Source organism: Aythya marila (assembly GCF_965140915.1).
Source record: "Aythya marila genome assembly, chromosome: 10".
Lineage (NCBI taxonomy): Eukaryota > Metazoa > Chordata > Aves > Anseriformes > Anatidae > Aythya > Aythya marila.
The window spans coordinates 18,733,321-18,756,222 of record NC_139051.1 but is presented as its reverse complement, the minus strand read 5'-3'; the positions used below and the strand labels follow the sequence as shown (position 1 = coordinate 18,756,222).

The window sequence follows — 22,902 nt, the reverse complement described above, 5'->3', positions numbered from 1 at the left end:
TGGCTTATACCTATCATCTTACCAACACATTTTCTATGCCTGTTGAGTATAAAGCCCTCTGCACAGATCACTCTGTGGTTGACACAGTAGAATGATCCCAATGTGTTCACACATAACTGTCCTCTGGAACAAGCGTGAGCACCTGTGAGGCACTCATCCAAATCTATATCAACATGTTGCAACCAAAAGGGAAAAATAGAATGCTATTAGAACGATTTCTGAAATGAAACAACATTTCTTTCACGCTGGAGATCTCTAAATGAAGTGTCTTGGAGCTACCACATCAGCATGTGCTACAATAAATACAGTGTTACACTGAAAATATGGCTGGGATAAACCCTCAGAGATCATCTAGTCCTTGCTCACACCCCTGCACCGTTGTCATTCCAGAAGGAGCTATTCTTAAAAATGGGCAGTGATGCAGGTGCAACACACACTCTTCCCAGGAAACCTGTCCCAGTGCATAACCACCCTTACCATCAAATAACTATTTTAACACAGATTATAAATGTATCTTGCTACAATTTAAACTCATTACTTCCAGTGACACTTCTGAATTTCTTCACCTCCTGCAGTAAAGTGAATGCCTTGAAATGCCCCTTTTGATTCCAACATTAATCAAATTAGCATCCACCACACTTGAGTAAGCATTGCACAGCGAATATTTATCTGGTGATATTAAATTCCCATTTTCTTCACAGGCTATCTGGAATCCCATCAAAATGATTTGTTATTCAATAAGTTCTGAGATTAAGAGGGATGTGGATCACTTGTGAGCAATTCTGAGCATCAGGAACTTCTATTCGCATTTCACTGCTGGCTGCTGCTCCCATACCTACAAATTTCTAAAAAAGGTATGTCACAAGGCATTGCTTCTCACCCCCAAAATCTTTGCTGTGCAAAGATATCCTTTGTGACCAACCAAACATGTCCATTTAAAATGTATAGAATGTGAAGGATCATAAATTCAGCTTTGAAATTCGCTGTTTGTCATGGTGCAGACCTGAACTTCAGTGTCAAGTGAAACACATGGAGCCGTACCCACCCACAGTGGCACATTCTTCATACCAGTGAAACCTCACATTTTCAAGGCAGCAGAAATAAAATAATAACCCACCACCAACAAAAAACAGGTCACTGGGCAGATCTGTAGCTCTGAGATGGCTCCCCAAGGCAGCAGACAGGTCCTGCCAGCTGCTTCCATTCTCAGGAAGAGAGGCTGCAAGTCCATAGCTGAACAGTGAGACTCTGGGAGAAGCAGCAGTGGGAGCAGATACTTAGAGGGCTGAAGAAAAGTCTGGGACATCAGAGGAAATAAGCACAAAACCGGGCTTGCCCTCACCCAGGTAATAGGTAGAATGGATAGAAGTGCTGCAGGAGTCACCTATAAAGGAGACCTGCTATTCCTTCTGCCAAAAGGTCTCAGAGGCAGCAGTTTTGTCTCTGTACTGCCATTTGCAATGCACAATACTGAAAATAAAGAACCCTTAAGAAAACACCTTGGGGTCTGCAATCAGTGAGGTCTACATAATAATGTTTTAGTCACATCTCTGTGGTGAACCATAACCACTTACCTTCACAAGAAATCCCATCAGCCATGATAGTATATCCAGACAAACACGAGCATACAACATTTTCTTCCACAACATTGCAGATGTGCTTGCAGGGACCATTATCTATACCAAGCAAAATTGCAAAATACGTTAGCATTCACAACACAGATTAGCTGAAGTTACAAAACTCTAGGTCATCCAAATACACTCCCATCTCAGGCAATGGGGAGCGCAGTTTGTAAACAATCTGTCCAGGCAGCCCTAATCACTGCTTGCAACCCTCCAATCACACAGAAACACACCTGTGCCAATCCCACCTCTATTGGGCACTTTACACTGCACAGCTGTGCTGGTTACCTTAAACTAAATAGCAGGTGTGTAATAACCCTGAAATCAGAGTACAGCCTCAAATTACCTCCTTGGTTTTCCCCTGACAACTTCTCAGGCTCATGCCAGCAGTAACAAGTTAAGGATATGCACTGCAATCACATCGGTGAAGGGATGTGGAATTTTATTCTGACACTAAACATTCCTCACCCATTTGCATCTGCAGTTTTCCCCTCTGACATACCTTTGCACTTATCCTGCTCTTCCTGTAAGGACACGATGAGAAGAGGCTGAGCAGGAGAGGCTGCTGGAGGGGCAGTGGGTTCTACTTCCAACCTTGTCACCTGTCCTCCATCAGGGTCTGTAAGGCAGGGTGGGCAGAGATGGATTAGGGGCAGCATCACACCCACCAGGCACCCCATGGTAAGAGCCCTGGTCCTAATCGTCCCATTCCATCCGGGTCTGTAGTAAGGAACATTTTGGTCATGTGGACAACTGTCTGTGCATGGAGCCGAACAGTTGGTTTTGCAAGATGCCACGTGTTTTTTGGGCCCCTCGCTACAAGAAGGACATCGAGGTGCTTGAGCGGGTGCAGAGAAGGGCGACAAAGCTGGTGAGGGGCCTGGAGAACAAGTCCTACGAGGAGCGGCTGAGGGAGCTGGGCTTGTTCAGCCTGGAGAAGAGGAGGCTCAGGGGCGACCTTATCGCTCTTTTTAGGTACCTCAAGGGAGGCTGTAGCGAGGTGGGGGTTGGCCTGTTCTCCCACGTGCCTGGTGACAGGACGAGGGGGAATGGGCTTAAGTTGAGCCAGGGGAGTTTTAGGTTAGATGTTAGGAAGAACTTCTTCACTGAAAGGGTTGTGAGGCACTGGAACAGGCTGCCCAGGGAAGTGGTGGAGTTACCATCCCTGGAAGTCTTCAAAAGATGCTTAGATGTAGAGCTTAGGGATATGGTTTAGTGGAGGGCTGTTAGCGTTAGGTTGGAGGTTGGACTCGATGACCTTGAGGTCTCTTCCAACCTAGAAAATTCTGTGATTCTGTGTTTGATGAGAACAACTGTGACAGTATGCACGCATGTACACAGAGTGCTGCAAGTTAGTGGAGATGCTCACATGTGTCATGGATAGAGTAGGGAGCTGGGTTGGAAATAGCTTCCATAGAGTAAAATATGTCAACATCTAATAAGTCAAACCAAGTGTTAATTTAAATTTTTATAATGCTGTTATATTGTAAAGACAGTGGGTGTCTTTTTTTTTTTGGTGCACGGGAGGGAAAAAAAGCAGAACTCTAAACAAGTTCAACAAACTCATTCTGTCTATCTTATCTCAACACAGATGAAAAGCAGACGCTCACCTTTACAAGCACAGGATACTCTGGAATGACTTTTACAAAGCCAAGAGGTAAACATGACAGCTGCTGTTAAGATTTCCAACAAACAGTAACTTTAAAGGTATGTGAATAGTGTTTTGTTTGTTTGTTTTTAAAGAGAAGCTCTATTATATCAATAAGAATAATCTAGTTTCTAAATATCATTAGAATGGAAATCTAAATCCATAAGGCTAAATTCTTTCATTTATTTGAGTTCAAGCATCACCTGGAGCAAAGCATGAGACACCAAACAATGGCAACAGTAAATGACTAACTGCAATTGCTATATAGGTTTGGAGTATAGGGAAGAGTGATTTCATTTTAAATAAAACAAACCACAGACATACAGTGAACTATAACACCGGAAAGGTCAATGCAAGACTCTTTATTGTGGCATATCTAAAATGATTTCCCCAAAGAGCAGAGAAGTGAGAAGCTGATGTTTCAGCAACGTACACATTCTCCTTGCCTCACAGAGCAGCTGCAACAACATCACTTCTAAGCCTTGTGGAAAAGTGTGACACCTTTTAGAATGCAAAAGTTAAATACAAAAACATTCAGGGTTCTGCACAGAGCAGGAAATGCTCTAGGACAGGTAGAAACATAAAGTATTATGTCTAATCATAGGAGTAAGAATTACCAGCAGTGTGAGATTTAAAACTGTCTGGTGTGGGCCTCCATGCACAGAACACAGGACAGAGACGTGCATGTACGCGGAGGAAAACCAAGGAACAACAGGCTAGAATGCCACACTGCTAGGCAGAGCAGTTAGCCATGAACAGTGAGGGAAGTGCCCTGCTCCACCATCTCTCTTGTCCAGCCCATAATGTGACCTAGGACTCCAGAATGACAGTAGCAGCCCTGCTTTGCCTCGCTCTTCCTATGTGCCTCAGATGCCTCAATCCAGTCTCAACCCTTGCCTCAACCGAGCTTTGTAACCCCCAACACCTCTTGGCACAGCAGCCTTGCAGGACTGCCAAGAATACTGACTACTCAGATACAAGATGTATTAACCCAAATCTGCACTTCAACAGAGTTAGTAATGGGAGAAGCAAAGCAGAGGAAAACAAAAAACACTGCTATGCTCCAGGTGAGTGATCAAGCCAAACTTTGCAGACCTAAAATAAGAACCATTTTCTTTAACACTTTTGGATTAGGCTCTTTCCCCAGAATTTTAATATAAACAGAGCATCAGCTGCTGCAGAAACAGTCAAACACATTATTGTGTACTGTAATACCATGTTGAGAAAAGTGACATAATGAATATTCATTATTTGGCTTGGGCAGGAGGTATTTGAAGTCTGAGGAATTTTGTCATGGGATGGCAATGCTTCATGTGCTTGTTAAATGATTGAAAGCACTTGTAACTAATCTAAGGTTTCAACTTTTCAGATTATCTGATCTGAAATCTTGCCATTGGAGAACTACAGACATCGATACGACTATTACACAATAGACATTCTTTTCAAGACTTCCACAACACTATGTATTTGGATTTTACATCACTGAAAGATGTTAATGATTTTACATAAAAATTGAAGTTCAGGAAGCACTACTGTGTCTGAACTGAATAAAGTTTATCTAAAGGAAAGCTAACTGCAAAATAGAAAATGACTCTAAAAAGGAAAGGTATTCCATTAACAATTTTACAAATCCTCTTCTGAAAAGTTAAAATGGCCTTGATTTGAATAAATTTAATACCCACCGTGATATCATGCTATAGATATACAAAAATTAAGCATAATCTAAGTTTCCTGAGGGGTTGTTTTCCTTTACATTATTAACCTGTCCAATTTCCAGGGAAAACATCCATGCATCATTACCCACCAAAAAACTTCACAGAAACTACAGAAAAATTGAAGAAATGCTTGATAGATCAGTAAAGGTGGCAGAAAGACACCATCAGTCATGGATTTTCTCCCTGTTTTCCTCACCTGGAGAGCAGCTGGTCCCATCTTCTTGCAAAGTGAATTCCGGGAAACAAGAGCACTTGTAGGACCCCACAGTGTTTATACACAAATGCTGACAGAGTTCCCCACCGTAGAGAAGACATTCATCCAGGTCATCTCCAGGCAGGTTATTTGACAGCTCAGCTTCATTGCTGATGGACAAAGCTTCATTGTGATCTTCCGTCTCTGAAACTAACAGAGAACAAAACATGCTGGTTCTCTAACAGGCACTTTGGCATTAGCTCTGTAAGGATGGAGCATTTGCTCACACAAACTCCAGATACAGTAAAATCTACCCAAAACAGTTACTTCAAGGACAAGAGAAAATCCATCCATCCTGAAGATAAGACCACTGTGCTGGACACATCCACTACCTCTTTCTGTAAGGCTGGATGGACAGACATTTCACAGGAGCCATGGAGGAAAAGACCTTGAGAGGTCACAAGCTCAACTTTCATGCTCACTAACACCATTGCTGTTATTTGTACCAAGGTATCACACTGAAGTTTCATCTGAAACTGTCCCCACTGCAACACCACATTCAATTTTTAAATTTCAGAAGAAAAAGTTAACCAGTTAGTTTGAAGACTCTTCAACTAACCACTATTAACTGGTTAGCTACTTCTGCAGCTAACAATATAGCAAATATTAATAGCATAACAAATATTCCAGGACCCACTCCATACTGACATGGCTATCCCGTTTACTGCTTTTGAACACTGGCAAAAGCACTATCCTTCTTTTCAGTTCTTGACCAAGTTTGACAAGATTTTCCGTGATATTAAATGAATTGTTCGGTAAGTTTCTCAGTCAGCTTTTCTTAAACACATATATGTAAACTTCCTCGGTCAGTGTAGTCTCAGCTAGGTTGAAATAAATCCTTACTCTTTTTGGCAACAGAAAATACACATTTCATTCACGAGAGGAGAATGGACAAAATCTGAACCCTAGCATATCCAGGAGGTTACCGAGCAATTCATGCGTGACAGGTGGCTACAGAATGATGCTGGAAGGAGCGTGGCCTTGGGCTGAGGGAAGCATAGCTGTCCAAGCTCCAGATTTGTCATGCTCCCTTTGTCATGCCTCTTTTACAGCAGGGATTTGACCTAGCTCTTCAGCATCACCATGTTGGAGATATGTTGGAAGATATGTTCCAACTCATATGTTGGAAGAATAAAACCTAAATTGCAATGCTCTGGGGCTTCTCCAGTGTATACTGTGGGAAAGGTCCTGCAATGTTCAGGAGTACAATAGGAAATCTAATTCCTGGAGGTTTCATTGCTAACATAAAGCATGGGCCTACTTTGTCTGGAAAAAACTCATGGCTTGTTTCACACAAAATCTTTCAGGACTGCTAAAAGAAAATCAACAGCTTCAGCTTTGCTTCTTACAAAGGGTTGTGGCTTCGTGCCCACCAGTGGTCTAAAAAGGTCTTTAAGGTTTTTGTTTGTTTGTTTAAAAAAAAAAAAAAAGAAGAAGAAACTGACAGGTAGGTCTCATCTCTCATCTAGCTGGTCTTCACGGCATACTCTGCATATCATCCAGAAGCAGCAGCACTTCTGTTTGTTATCTGGCAGGTCCCTGCACTATGCAATCAAGGGAGTGGAAGAGGGGTGGGGAATGCAAACACTACAGGAAAGGTATGTTCTGGGGATCAGTGTGAGACAGAGACTGTATCTGCAATGTCTTCAAATTAAAAATGGACACTAACCCTTCTCAGGTGTCACTGTTGGCAAAGGTTCGGGATGCTTTTTTATTTCTGGCTGAATGAAGTGATCTCCCCCTTCACAGCAGGACAGCATCACATGACTGCAGGGGTAGCCCAGATTTATGTTGGCCTCACAGGTTTTCCCCTCACTCCTCAATCGCAGGCCCAGATTACAGCAATCACAGCATTGCTGCAAAAGAAAGAGACCATTAGTAACAAGGATTTCATAAAGTCTGGTTCAAGGATGAGCCCACACACACACCTGGAACTGATCTCCACTTTCCTTAGCAGTGGAACATCTGGAAAAGTGCTTAAGGTTTAGACAGTTGCAAACATCAAAGCTTTACTTGTGCTAGTTTTTGCCATTCCTGCACAAATGGGTCGATCATAATGAGGATAAGCAAAAGTCTCACTGTGACACCAACTTCAGTGGCTTCACATGGAGGGATGCAGTAGTGCTGCAGATCACCTCCCTCCAGCTCTTGCACCCAGCCACTACATTGTTTTTCGTATAAGCAAAAACAACACAGATCTGCATGTTGCTGTGTTACACAGAGCTTGAAAAACAGCTAGTTGCTTGAAGCAACGTGAAAGGAATTGCAAATACCTTGCATATAAACAAGGATCGGCAGCAGCCCCTGAGCTGTCAGTATGCCAGTAAAGACCATTTCCTCTACGCACCACTGCCCTGCAAACCTACTGTGACCTTTAATTACCTGACTGTCCTGGACACCTGCCTAGACAGTGCCTAGAGAAAGGCCAGCTTGTATTTTGTGAGCTTTTTGCCTTCCTTTTCTTTCCTGAGTGAATCTAAGGCATCAGCTTCACTGTTAAGTCGATGCAATGGGGCAACCCTTAAAGGCAGTCTCTCATGCAGTTTCCTCTGCTGCAGGCTGCAGACAAAAACAGTCTTGTGCTTTACTCAGTCACATAAAATCTATTGCACACTTAGGCCACAAAGGTATTAGATAAGTTATATCAAACCCCAAACACACTTCAAAAAGTCCATACTGTGTATGGACAGTGGATATCTAATCAAGCAAGGCAGCTGAGGAGTTGTGTCTACTTCAGAGACACACAGAGGTCATATGTAAATTGACAATGCCTGTCTGGATTTAAATACGAGTGTCCTGGCATCCTTAATACATACATTTAAGATGCCTTCCCTCTGACTGAAGAGTTATAAAATGCAGTCCCTTCCCCTCTGCAAGTCCTGTGCTAATCAAGACTTCCAGCTCAGCAGCACCCACTTACAGCTTGCAGAGCCTCACAGAGCCTCTCTGAACCCAGAAAAGCGATTTCAACCCATTCAGATCTTCAGTCTGTGAATGGACAGGCGTCGGATGCATAAAATGTAGGTCATAATTCAACCTGGCACCAGTTAGCTATGTCAACACAAAGTCCAAGGACCGAACAGAAGTAACATGAACTAGGCTCTCACTTCCCGAGAGAACTCTGACTTGAGGAGAGCAAACAAGAGCAGAGGTGTTGTAAGGGCTGGACGCGGTATGGAACTGCAAAAGAATCATGTTTCATAAGTAGCAATCCTAGATTGGTGTTCACATTAAAACAAAGCCTGTCTCCACTAGGGAGATACGAAAACTTGTTTGCTAGCAGCCCAGGCTGCAGAAACGCTTTCGCTGAGTCACTTCCAGAGACAAACACTGTAGGTTTAGGGTTTCTTGGGCTTTTCACACATGTCCTTTGATAATAGCTCATTTTCTGTCTGTAATTTCTAATCTGAAAGGTCCCCAAACATCACAGATAGAAGTTATGCACTGTTCACATTTGCAAATATGCACGCACAAAGATTTAGCTTTTTTCCCCCCAAAACAGCCTGACATCAGCACCCAAATATGTTTGTGACCAGTCTAGAATACAGCTCCTGAAGATGCTGAATTATTTTTGATATTAAAGGGACAAAGCCATATGTTCAAACTAATTATTAAAAATAAAAATAAAAATCTAATTATAATAAACTATGGTCATGCTAGAAATAAGAAAAATCCTGTTGTCATCCTCCCAAATCCAGAATTCCCTAATTCAATTTCATCAACTGAAAATTCTACTTTCTGTAAATATTTTTTAGTTCTGGTACAATTTTTTTCAGTTTCAATATTCAAAAAATGTTAAATATAATATGTTTTTACCAAAGTGCTGTAAAATGTTGGAATTTTTGCCACCAGAAATATGGCTTTTTTCAGTCACAGTTTTGATTCATAGTTTATCCTTTGTGCAGGCATCACAGAGGGTATTAAATCAGTCACACACTTGGGTTCACATATTTTCCAGATTAATATAAGTGTCTCATTTTCCAGGAAAAAAAAATATTCACCAAAAACTTCTTTCTAAAATGCAAAAAAACTTGAGCGGTTCTGATCTTCTGCTAGCCACCTTTTGAATTTCACCAGAATTCCATAAATCATTTAACAACAAATATGACTATTTTTACATTGACATTGAGAATCATACCTTGAAAACCACTGTTTCATTCACTGTGTTCTATGCTCCTCTCGAAAGAAATCATTCCTAGAACCCTGTACAACTGGACAGCATTTTGGTGCCTCCATGCACAAGTAAAATGTTCCTTAAGCATGTGCTTTTTGTGTTAAATAGCAGGTACAATCAGCCTAAGATTAATTTGCATTGATCACAAGATGAATACCTGGATTTTAAGAACTGGCACTGCTACGTTTACCTTGAAGCAAAAGTAAGGACCCCACCGCTGAAATGCCTGCAGAGGACATATGCACATTTGTTACCAGCAAGTAAATCCTCTGGAAAGGAAAACGTTACACTGGGACCAGCACAAGGAACCACTCCATCAGAATATTTTGCAACTTGTTTCAGCTAAGACAAGAATGATGAAGTTTTCTTTCTCCACTTCCAAGGAATGGCATGTATGACAAGATTTACTCTATGTCTCATGCTCTATGTGGCATGCCAAAGACCCTTGGTGAAAATTTAAGAACAATAATTGTGTCATACTTCAGAAATATTTTGCATTTCCAAACACAGATTCTCTTTGTATGCTAGTGGTAGACTCTAGACCCAAGTAGACAGCAGTTCTGAAAATGACAAATTGGCATAGCTAATTAAAATTTAAACTCCAGAGTAGACATCCACACACTTTGCTTTTCCAGCGAACAGTTATCCACAAGAATCGCCAATGTATAAGAACAGACAGAACTAATGAGTTTCCTGCTGAGACAACAGAAGCTGCAGTTAAGCTTAGATATAGCTATGTAAATTATTATCAGAGTGAAATGAATTCTGAAATGCACTCTTCTGGTAAAAACAATACAACAAGCAAGATGCTGAATCTTCAAACTAGTTTAAATTGGTTTGGCTCCACTGATTCTCATAAAGCAAATTTCATTTACACGAGCTGAGGCTGTGCCTTGTGATTTGTACCGCTGGTTAATGGTCTGCCGTTACTTATGAACAAAAGCTTCCATCATCATCTAAAACACTTGTTCCTCTAGTCCATCGTTTTGTTTAACTGAGGAATGAGGCTGCAATTCAATACTGTATCCAAGCAAACTGTTTGGTAGTAAATTTTCCCATTATGTCTTTGATTGAGTTTTGCCCTAGCATTTCCTAAAGTCTTCTACTGCACAGATACAAAAACTAAAATGGTCTTTTCAGCTACTTCCAAAGTGAGAAGGCAAAAGTAATACAGTGAGTTAAATCTTACAAATGGAGATGGAAATCATTCAAATCATCATTACTGTGAAGTTCTAAGAGGGGCTGCACCTCCAGACAATTTAAACCTAAACACTAAAAGCAAAAATCTGTAACTGCGTAATTTCCCGGCCTCACTCCTGCAGCTTTATAATTTACCAAGCTCCGTAATAATGCACGAAGAAATGACTGCTAAATGCATGAAATGAAGACAACTCATATTCAGAACAAAGACTACAGAAGCATCCCAATTTACCTTATATGATGATCCTCCACAGGTATCGCTTTCCTCTGGGCCACACACATCTCCCTCCTTTGCTGCAATCATGCCAGCCAGGCAGCTGTTCTCCTTGATGGTGGAGATGCAACACTGCTTCTGAGCAATTCTGCAAAGGATCAAGGAGGTCAAGTGTTCACTGACATTCAGAGGACATCAGGATGCAATACAAAAAACCCCAAGGCTGCTGTATGTACATCCCATACATTTGAGCTCTCTTTAACGTGTCCCAATACTAATATAATACAGTTTGTACCAATGCCATTTGCAGGATAATTATTTTTTTTTTCTCATTTTTCATGAAAAGATGCACTGATAAAGGCTCAGGAAATCAAGTGTTGGGGTCATTGTCTCTCAAAGTCTGGTCAGCAATATCCCTTACAGCTCATCTATACTTGCATTAAAGTCCTTCATCCCTACACTTTGCTTCTCAGAAGCCATCAGAAGGTTTCAGAAATAGACAAACCTTTTCCCTAAAACTTGAGGAAATTAAAATGCTCTCATACACAACTTACTTCTTCCCCAGCCAAAGGCCTGATGCTCCGGACAGTACTTAAGGACAGCGTCACATCACAAAACACGTTTAAACTCTTTATAACCCCTGCAGATTGTAACCTGGAATTTAAGCTTTCATCTGACTTCGGAGAAAGGTTGACCTGATCACTATATGGAGTACTTTTGGAACATCCATTTCTTATAAATGGCTTTTTAATCAAGCATTTTAATGAGATTCACTGAAGGTTGAAATGAAACATTCAAATCATAAACAGCAAGTTCCCAAATGATATGTAATAGAAGTTTGTTGCCTACTGACTATTTTAAATTGTACAGTGGATTTTCCAACCCCCTTCAAAGAGATATCTGCTTCTTTCATTCATATACAAAAGGGAAGGCAAAATGATCTGCCAATCCCTTTGGCTTTGCTCCATGAACCTTTGCACAGATGCATGCAGCACGGAGACTAGCAACACCTTGGGGTGGGGGAACGTACATCTGGTCCCACGATAGCAAAGGACCTATGGTGGGGAAGGGTGAGGACTGAGGGTTGCATGCCACAGGGAGCCTTCTGGATGGATTATATTGAGTAGGTGAACTAGGGTTCACCTACTAAGTAGGGAATACTTCTACACTGAGGAACTTGTCAAACCTCAGCTGAAATATGTATTATGATCACAAGTAAAGACAAACTTCTGTTTGGGGAAGATTTGGTGGTGTGAAGGAATTGGGCAAAGTTGTTCTTTTCCCTAGAATAGCCTTGATGTCTAACAATCTTTTGCCGATGCAGTGTCGCAAAGCACACTGCCTTATGGGGTGCCCTCATAGTGATGAATGAAAGGTTGACGCATTTTAACAGCCAGTGCCTCATAGCAAAGCAACTCCCCTGCAAGAGAAATATTAGAAAGCACACAATTTTTGTCTATCAAATACTATTATTAATCCTACCAAACACAGTTGTCCTGGGAAACAAAAGCTTTTTATTTTCTGAAAATAAAGTATTTCCAAGTTTTCATTCTAATGTCTCAATTAAAAAAGAAAAAAAAAAAAAAAGAAAAAAAAGATGTCTTTTTTTCTAGTAGGAAACAGCTAGTGACAGCTACCTGGCCACTTTCACAATGCAAGTGACCTGTTTCATCAGCTGTAAATTAATATTTTTATTCTGGACAGCATGAGAGAAGCCTAACCAGTAAGTGGTAGTTTGAATTTGATTACAGGAAGCGGATTACCACCATCATGTCCTTTGTTTCAAGAAAGTTACCTTTCTAATCCAGTATGAATTGCCAACTACAGAAATATATATATATATTTTTGAGCTATGAATGGTTATTACCCAAATATATTCAAGAACCAGTAACTGTTGTTGATTACATAAGACATGGAAACTTTTGTAAAAAAAAAAAAAAAGTGATTATCATTTCTAGAATTGGGAAAATGCTGCTAGAAGTGTTTTTATATGTGCAAAGTTATTAATAAACTGAAATCTCTATACATTCACATTTTTCTGAAATGTGACATTTGTCCATGAGAAATTCCATTCCAGTATGAAATGCATAATAGAAACAGTATTACTTGGAGTATCACTGGCCGTTTTATATTTTAGTATTTTTTTAAATTGTATCAGCACAACTCAGTTTTAGCTACTGTATTACTGGTAAATGAATTGGAAATAGCATTTCTTTTTCACAAACCTATTGACAGCAGGCCATACAAACAAGTTGTATGTTCAGAGAAGATGCAGAATATTTCTGCATTAGGAAAGGGTTCATGAGTTAAGAGCAGAGCAGTGATGTCAATTTACTAAACTGATACGAGTCTCTAACTGGGATGAAGAGGCTCAGCAAAAAGCAGGATTCATACTTGTACAGCTGATGTAAGTGCCACCCAGATAAACACTGCTCTGTTTGATAAAACACATTTCAAGAGATAAAAACAACTAAACTGGGTCTGATGACATTTCACCCAGCCTAACATCCTGTCTTTGAAACAGCCAGTGGTGCATGCTCTGGGAATATTTTTACATCTGGCTATCAGTTGACTATCTAAGGATTTCCTGTAACTATCTTTATTTTAAGTTCATTCATCTAGTTGCTACAGATGAGCTCTTTCTGGTAGTCCCAGTTACAGCAAACTTCTCTGGTGTAGAAGTCATTCTGAAGTAATTTCTTCCAGCTGTACAACAGCACCGATGTGTCTGTACCGACCATGGAAATAGACAAATCACATCTAAAAAGAGGACTTCAGATAAGAAACATTTGTTTTACTGCATGGCATTTTAAGAGTCCTAGGGAAATGGGAAAGATCAGAAAATTCATACCACTGTGTGATGGGGTTTTGCATAAAACCCTTCTGCAGATCAAAAGATCATCAGTATGTCCATGGCTGAGGAAGAAATTACATTCTTCTGCTCAAAGTGGGGCATCAGATTTTACACATCACATTTTACACTGCCTGCCTGCCTGCCTCCAAGCTCTATGCTAACCTCAACCTGTATAACTATAGGCTCACCCAGACCTTGATCATTCCAATTAATACATTTCCCATCTTGTAGTTAGTGTTTTACAGAGATAGGCTAATTCAGCACATAAATAGAAAATGTCCAGAGACATCAAACTACCTCAAAAAGTAGCTTTAACATTTTTTTGCCACTTGAAGACTCAGAAATGGCAACAACAGATCCCTTAATCTGCAGCCTCTATAAGAAACCTACAGCCTCTACAAAAACAGTGGGAGCTTCAATCCTTTGCCTCAGCAGAAAAATTGATCCTTCAGGGCACTGAGGTTACCTATAAAGCCCAGGTATTGACAGTCAACTATCCTGGCAGAACAGTGACTAATTCGTGCAATTAGTATCTATCTTCTGCTTTTTAAAATCTTCAGATCCCGAGTCAAATTAGCAGCAGGTTCTCAGGAGCTTGCAGTACTTGTGGGCATTCTGGCTCACGAAATAGCGCAGTCAGCACATAGGTATGTGCATGGTGACAAGCTCTGCACACTGGCACATCTCCTAATGAGAGCAGTAAGTTTTTGTCCATCCTTTCAAGTTTTTCCAAACATTTCTCAACAAGAAATGTAGCTTTACACAGAATATTTACAGGTGTTTCTTAAATCTTTAAACTGGGGACACAACTGAAATTTTGAAAGTAAAACAAGTGAACTCCAAATCTCATATTCTGTTAAATCCCAAGGGGATTCACGGGGACTGGAACATACCGGATCTGAATTTTTCATCTAAACCCAGCCTCAGATGTGCAGGTGCAACTCATTAATGTATTGGATTTGCACCTACTTAGGGTATGGCTGGAATTTTTTAATCTGTCTTTATTTCATGGACAGTTGGTATGGGTCAGCAATGTCACACCAGTTCTCAGTGGGGGATCTTAATCACCCAGTAACCTCGCAAAGGTGCAACAATACAAACTTGAATAAAGCTGATTATGTCAAGCTTCTTTAATGCTGAAAGCTTTGGAATCACCCTACTTCTGTTGCATCTTTGGAGTCTTAGATAACTTTGCCATCAGCCCTCCCTAAGGCCTGTATCAGACTCGGTGGGAGGACAGAGAGATGGGATGAATTGCAGCTAGAGCGATACATCATCCATGTCACTTTGCACCCATCCTCCTTTTCTTGATGAGTTCGAACCTGGCATCCTTGCTCAGACCAGATGCTACTGATACCAGCAGCATTATCAAGGCGTATGGTACCCTCCAGCTGAACACAGACATCAGAACCAGCAGCCATTCACATAGGACAATAAACACATCATTTAATGATACAGATAATTGCTGCATTTAGCACTTGCCAAATGGAATACAAACACACTTAGCTACTCTGCCCTTCTATTTATCTGCAACTCTACAGATGCGCATAAAACTGGGAAACAAAAATTCATGTTCTGCTCATGTGAGAGGAAGAAGAAATCTTAAAAGGGTTCTGCTTAGACTGGATTTTGAGGCAAGGGAGGGGGAGATCTTTCTTCCTATTTTGTCACGGCATATTGCCAGTCTACCAATAATTTACACAGCAAAATGAAAGAGTTCCCAGTCTCCTGGACATTCCAAAAATAGAACGATTATCTGATACATTCTAAAGGACTGTTCTCTGTGTTAATGCTAGATGCTTGGTTTTGATATACGTACCTGCAAATATCACCATCCACTCCACTTACAGGAATTTCTGTACACTCCCCATTATCGATAGCCCACTGCTGTCCAGCTCCACAGCAGCTCTCAATCAATTCCTTTGTAGAACCTGTATAAAACATACACAGCAATTATTTTGTGCAAAATCTGTTATGTGTGACTTTGTTTTCTTAATTGAAAAGATATTTAAAATAATGATAGTTCAGGATTTTTACATATTTTATTTCATTACATGCAAAATAATTTAATTTTCCAACATCAAAGAATGATACGATGTTACTGGGGGAAGGAAAGGGAGAGGGTTCTCAACAAGTGGCCCTTGGTTCATTGATTCCATTAGAATCAATAGAATTTCAGTCTTCAAGTATCAAAGCTCATATCAGACTGTACTCAGCTATGTCCTTAGAAGGCCAAAATCCAGGTTATTTAAAACAGAAAAAAATTGAATACAATTTACATGGAAATGCATCTTTAACACTATTTACATTTAAATTCACTGGACAGGATTTTAATCTCTCAGTTTTACAATGGTGTAAATTTTCTAACTGCAGAAGAATAATATAGCACAGAAAAATCATTTAGCAAAGTGTCAGTACAATGACATAATTCTTAACATGCCAGAATGACTTCTATACTACTACAAGTGATATTTTAGTAGTATGCTCTGTACTTATGTATCATACTTTGTAACCTCATTCTACTAGTGACATGTAGAACCACCAGTTCTCAGCTCCAGGTTACAGAAACAAAACAAATGACTGACAGAGGCAGCATTGATACCTGCAGTACCTTGACTTACATGACCACCTGGTAATGTCTTTTAGTGAGGCATTGCAGAAATAAGTTAGAGTTTTAAATAGAAAAAAAAAAAAAAAGGTATAACTGGTTTGAAAACAACCCTGTCTTTGACACCTCAGAAAAAAAAAATAAACTGAAAAATCACGTCTGGCCAGTCGATGCAGGTTAATTTAGTAAATCACTAGACTGCTGTGGCAAGGCCTTCATTATCATTAGCTCACAGTTCACAATAAATGAATTACAGCACACGGAGCATGCACAAATAGGCATATAGCATACACAAGCCTCCGCAGCTCTCTTATACTCAGTTATAATTATGGAGATCCACATACGAGTGACAACAAATGGAAACACATTCCTTATCACAGTCCCTTAAAGTTCTCAGTACTTAGCAAGCATATTTTTAGTAGGTTTGGTACATGTAGTGTTAAGAAATTGTTTCCATCAGTTAGATTAAGAAATTTCACTCCTAGGAATTGCCTAGAGAACAACATACACCTAGAGTGTCCTAGGGCTGAATTTGAGGCTTCATCTGGTTTAAACCATCAGAGAAAGGGCTTGAGAGACATAGGCCTGATTCTAACACGCTCACATACACGTGCAGGCACTAAGATGGAGTAAAAGAGATGGGCATATGAAGTCCTACACTGTTTTGTACGTTTTTCCCCATGACTATCAATTTTAGATGTAAACGTTCAGGTTGCAGTGAAAGAGTACAAACTAGAGGATTTGCAGTACACTGGGTACCTGCTGTATAGAACTGAGCCAAGCCACATCAGACATGTCAGAAACAGTATTTTTTGGAATCTTTACAGATGTTTAACTTGTGATGGGACATCTGCCACGCTACTGGGGCGCAAACACCAACCAAACACTATCATAAGCCAACTGAACTGATGCTGAAGTGCAAGGAGCCTTCCCTACGGCCGCAGCTGGCAAGGACAGCACCATGTTGCCAGCAAGATCTCTCCCCTGACCTCTCTTGCAGCTGCTGGGCTCTGTTGCACAAAGCAGACGGCCTCCCCCTCACCAGCTAACAGGGTACAAATATGATGAAGTGATGCTTTTTAGAAGGACAGAAGATAAGTTATAAATGCTTTGGGGCTGTGATTTCACAGTAGTGCTATACATGTCAGTACACATAATAAAGACATTTCAGACTCAGAGGCAGTGGCACAGCAGTGAGGAGTTGGAGCAGTGCCTGCTCTCTTCCATTTGAAGTGCTCCACTTCCTTTTAAATTCATTTATATGGAGATAAGGAGCATTTTGTGCATTTTATTAATCCTTCCAGGCCTGTCTCTGGCATGGTTTGTTGTTACCATTATGAGAAAACCAGACAAAAGCACCTCAAAGCTTAACCTAAGGCTGAGATGTAGATGTGTGGGTGCAATGGACCTTGAGTAGCTCCACATCTGAGCACTCCCTGACCAACATCCAGCAACCCACTCTGAGTATTTTCAAGGTCATCCCTCCATGTACTTGCAAGGTTATCGCTCAGCCAGGTTTTAGGTAAATTCCTCCTATATCAGTCCTGCCTATAGTGGGAGGGGAAGACCTCTTTCTCTACAAGAGTTTTAGGAAAAATGCCACTGCTGCAGAATGGCACTGCTGAAGATGCACGGCCCTCCGATTAACTCAGCAACAAAACTAAATATGTGGAAAAACAGTCTCTACCAGACCATAGGAACGCCTTTGCAGCCATCCACTTTAAATGAGGACCCCTTCCTCCAGCACATTGACAACAGTGTTAAATGGCAGCCCCTCCAATAAGCCAGATTTCTTGAAAAAGTTAGCAGAATCCTTTCATCTGCATTTGGTATATGGTGCAAATTCATAGAATTTTTCTGTTGTTATTGTTTTGTTTTCAAAACTCTAACACTTACAGTTAAGTGAGACATTTGCAGAAATGACTACAATTCAAAACATCTGGGTATCCATGGTGCACAATTCACTAGGAACGGAGACAGCCTACATTACCAGAACATTTCTACGGTCACATACTTATAGCAGTTATTCTGTTTCAAACAATAGTAGAACCTTATATATAACCTTATCGAGCTCAGTAGTCATTAGATAGCAAGATTAAGATGTTTAAATGAAATGTAGTGCTATTTTCAATGTTAAAAAAAAAAAGGCACTTTTGCAAATAATAGAAACCTCCTCAATGGAAGACTATTCCTTTGTACTTGCTGCAGTTAATTTAGGAGATAATACTACATTTTGGAAACTGTATATTCTCCTCACCAGCATGACTTGCTTTAGAAAAGCAAATAAGAAAACTAAATGCACATTCAAAATACAGTGCTCGCTATCACGACACGTCTGCTCTTGAGAAAACCACACCTTAAGAAACGTTATTTAACAGAAGGAAAAAATGGGGAGAAAGAAAGAATACACATTGCATTACTGAGATCTCATGGGAGGAAAACAACCACATTTCCTTTCCTTCGGTGTGCTTTGACCCCCCCGTAGGGCTCATTTCACACATGGTATGGCTGTGCCTTAGCAGACCTGAGCGTGACAGGGCTGAGCAGCATTGCGCACTCTGGCTGCCTGTAGTAACACAGCTTGGGGATGGTCTCGCCACGTGGCTGAGCCACGGTACCAAGGATGGGGAGGACAGCCCCACTTTGACCTTGGGGCTGAGCCTGAGCTGCTCGTGGAGGCGAGGGCCTTGTGCCCTGCTATCAGCAGAAACGCAGAGCTTTGCTTCCAGCACTTCTGAGAGGTGTTGTGGTGAGCGAATGCCTCAGAAAGATCCCATGCAAGATATGGCCAGCTGACTGTGTCCCACTACAGACAGCTTCATTTCAGCCCTCAGCCCTGAGGGGAAAAAGGGGCTGCCCTTCATGTTTCTGTAAATTTTCCTTTGTTTTTCTGAAGGCTTAGGAGAAAGACAACCCAAAACAGTTCCAATGCCATCCTCATGGCACCCTCACCCAGTGGAGCACCGCTGGGGAGGGGTTTTGATGCCTGGAACCATTTCTAACCTCCCACATCGCCATGCTCAGGCCCCCATGCAGGAGCACACAGCACCTTAACAAACTGCAACCGGACTTCAGTCTGTGCAATGGTTTCCTTTTATGCACCATATTAACATGCTGGAAAGTCTTGAAAGCTGTATTATGTGTAAGAGTTGCTTTATGACATGGAAGGGATGATATCTGCAGTTAAACTAGGCAGGAAATACAGCTGGTACCAGATAATTGCAAAATATTACTATAAAAGAGTTTTTCAACACAGTTTTAATTCAGTCTCTGGTGGAAATTCCATTCATTTTACCTAGTGCTGAAACACATCCATAGCTCTGGTATTACTAATTTTAAAACACAAGAATATGGCAGAATTTACAAATCTATATTGCAGTAATCTACATGATTTATTGTTCAAATAAAAATGAGCTACTCATTCCTCACTAAAGATTCAGTATCAGATTGCTTTACTGAAGTGCCATACTATTAAGCACTCATATTTACAAAATACACTGTCTTTTGTTACGATCTTATGAATAATTAAAGCTAGAATGCAGTTATAATAAAATGAACAAACTATTACATTTTATCTTAATCAGGAATTAGAAAAACTGAATAATTAATAACAGGTCTTGCAGTCATTAGTGTGGATTTATGAGATTTTGATTAGACATTAGCAAGAACAAATATATACAACTAGATACATGGCCAAGACTGAAGAACACATAGTTTCCATGCTGGTTGGAAACTATAAGCTCTGTGTATAACGGACTTTGAAATACTTAAGCATTCAAGCAGAGCTTTGTTCATTTGAGGCTTTCACAATATTAGCAGATTTAGATTTGCATCTCTCATGGAATGCAAAACCATTTCATTTGAGAAAAGCATAATCCTGAATATTTGCTGTAATGTGTGCATCTTTAATACTTCATAGAGCCATTTAAAAAGACACCTATTAACAGATAAATTACTCTTTATGAATTTCCTCTCTGGAAGAAAAAAGTAATTTATTTCAGACTGTACTATAATATGGCATCATGTCTCCTCACTTGTTTTCAATTTACTAACTTATCTCCTACAGTTATCATTCTACATCACTCTGAAGATATGAACTAAAGCACATTTTGGCCTAATCTCAAAACTTTGTGTATTGTTTTTTAGTGACATTTCAAATTTAATGCAAATATTTAAAGAAACATTTCTCCCTCCAGAGAATTTTAACTCATCCTTCACAGTGCCTGAAAATGTCATGCTGTCCCAGAGCACGATCCAAGCCTGATTAGCAGTGGGAAGGCCTCCTATTGACTTGGGGTCACACATCCATATACACACAGCATTTATGTGCTGCAACCCAGGACATCCATCTTTCCTCTAGAAAAATTTGGCAAGTGTGTGGTTTTTAGAAAGTTTCACTGAACCTCAAACATTACACTGAGGAAAACAAAATTAAAGGTTCCTAGATTATTTTTATCCCACACCATGAACAATAAGCTTGTAAGAACAGTAAAGTAGACAAAAGGGATTTTTGAAGGACCCTGCCTACCATCTTTTCATTCCCCAGTGTGTTTCAAGAATGGTAAAACATCAGCCAGCTGTATGACTGGTCAAGGAGGGATAGAATATTTCAGGTCTTTTTTTTTTTTTTTTTTGGCCAGATTTTTTTTTTTTTTACATAAAATTAAAGTTTCACTGATTTAAGTTGCACCTAAATTGTCACTCAGAAAATTAATGCTGTTTAACACCTCTGATTCCATTACTTCCATTCTCACTTTAATTTTGCAGAACACTTGCAACAATGGACTAACCCCCTGTCGTGCAAACATCCATTCTTTGAGGCAACGCAAATACTAACTGGTTAAGCTTTTAGAACATTCTTATCCACCATTCTCCTCTTCATTTTTTTTTTTTTTTTTTTTTTTTGTCTACCCAGAACACAGGCAGATGAACCTCAGGACTTCAGCATTTCATCACGTGATGTGAGCAGTGACCAGTCACACTAATTCATCCAACCTTTCCACCCAAGAGCAGCAACTGACGGGTTAAATCTTGGCTATTAACTGTACTAATATCAAGATTTCATTTAGTTAAAATAAACAATGATTTCTCTTCCTACTAAAAATAACTATGTGAGCAATAACACATTAAAGAGTCTTAGGCATTTTCATCCACAGAGAGGCACAGCAGACAGTGCAAGGGGCTTCAGTATATCCATTTGATCCAAGACACATATAAATTTTAATACTAACATCATTCACAAATAAAATTACCTATTAGCCAGGGAAAACCACTGTACCATGTTCCAGCTGAAGCACAAATCAGTGGGATGAGCAGCATTTCAGAGGCAGAGTAATGTGCTGAGCCCTGACCCAAGGCTGTTTCTCCACTACTGGCTTTAATTTATGCTGTTAATTGCTGGATTGTCACTCAGGCACTCAACATGTGAAAGAGGAAATGTTCATAGCTCCCATAACTGAGCTGAGCTCATGTTCTTATGATGAAGCACGTTATTCAGTTGCTATACCAGAGGAAAATTATCTTCCCTACAATTATAGTACTTACTCTTTTGAGGGGAAAGACAACAACAACAACAACCCTACCAGAAACAATAACAGAAACAAAACAACACAGGATCTTGTAAGGAAAACAGTTTGTTCACTAAGATTAATTCTGATGCAGACCCTTCTAGAATTATGGCACTCCATTAAAACATGTCTCCATTTTGAAGGATCTCATTGCTCATCCACACAAGAAGCTGAGAGACGTGACTCTCAAGCTGTAATGTTATTTTGAAAAAGCATCTTCACAAACTGCCCAAATCCTGGGAGGATATAAATCAGCCACCCTCCAGAGCTTGGTGGAGCAGTGTCATGGCTCAACATAACCTGTACAGCAGCCTGCAACACACCAGGCTAATGAACCAGCCTCTGAGAGCAGTTAATGAGTCTTCCCACTGACACTCATGGCAGATAAAGAGTTCCTAAGTAGCAAAGCATGAAGGCTGACTCCTGAGTCACTGGAATAAGCTAGCTTTTTTTCACATTCTAAAAGAAAGCTATTATTTGGTGTAACAGCTCATCTGGTTGGATAGATTGGCATAACTTGATGCAATCATCTTCATCCACCAGAAAAGACTGAAGAAAGAACAGAAATACTACCAGAGCAGAATAGGAACAGTTTCCATCACCCTTCCATGAGCACACATGGTCAAGGAAGGGATTGAAGCAAAGCGCTGTCTAACCAATGCTCATGACTTGTTTCCCGCTCCCTTATTAAAAAAATAAATAAATAATAAAAAAGTTAAAAAATTTTATATATATACACCTTCTCTTTTAAAGGAAAGGATATCTTTAGACCTGCTGTAGACCTAGCACATACATTTCACAAGAATTATTTTCTTGCAATATAGAAATAAGGTATTGCACTTCCTTATCAAATAGCTGTCTGAGAACACAAAACCACACATTATGGCAAAGAGTGAAGAAGAACTTCAGATAATGATTAACTTGAAGTAGTTCTTCAAATAGTGAAAAATACCTGTTTCTAGTGGTATTTTATCTGCCCAATCTCTTCCTCATTCAAAGCTTTAATAAATAATGATAATAAAAATGTACTGGAGCTTTACCCCTTAG

The 22,902-nt window shown here is 40.1% G+C and overlaps 1 protein-coding gene across 9 annotated transcripts in view; it reads right to left on the bottom strand.

The window, feature by feature from the left end:
- FBLN2 (fibulin 2) overlaps positions 1–22,902 on the bottom strand; it is a 112,342-nt gene that overhangs the window by 20,911 nt on the left and 68,529 nt on the right. For 8 of the 9 annotated variants that reach the window (XM_082768348.1, XM_082768341.1, XM_082768343.1 and 5 more), the window contains exons 3-9: positions 15,500–15,611; positions 10,845–10,974; positions 6,908–7,094; positions 5,182–5,388; positions 2,125–2,241; positions 1,575–1,676; positions 23–163 (exon numbers count right to left, since the gene is read on the bottom strand). In XM_082768348.1, coding sequence (XP_082624474.1) covers positions 23–163; positions 1,575–1,676; positions 2,125–2,241; positions 5,182–5,388; positions 6,908–7,094; positions 10,845–10,974; positions 15,500–15,611 — 996 coding nt within the window. The remainder of the gene's footprint in view (positions 1–22; positions 164–1,574; positions 1,677–2,124; positions 2,242–5,181; positions 5,389–6,907; positions 7,095–10,844; positions 10,975–15,499; positions 15,612–22,902) is intronic. The other variant, XM_082768349.1, reaches the window with a different exon arrangement.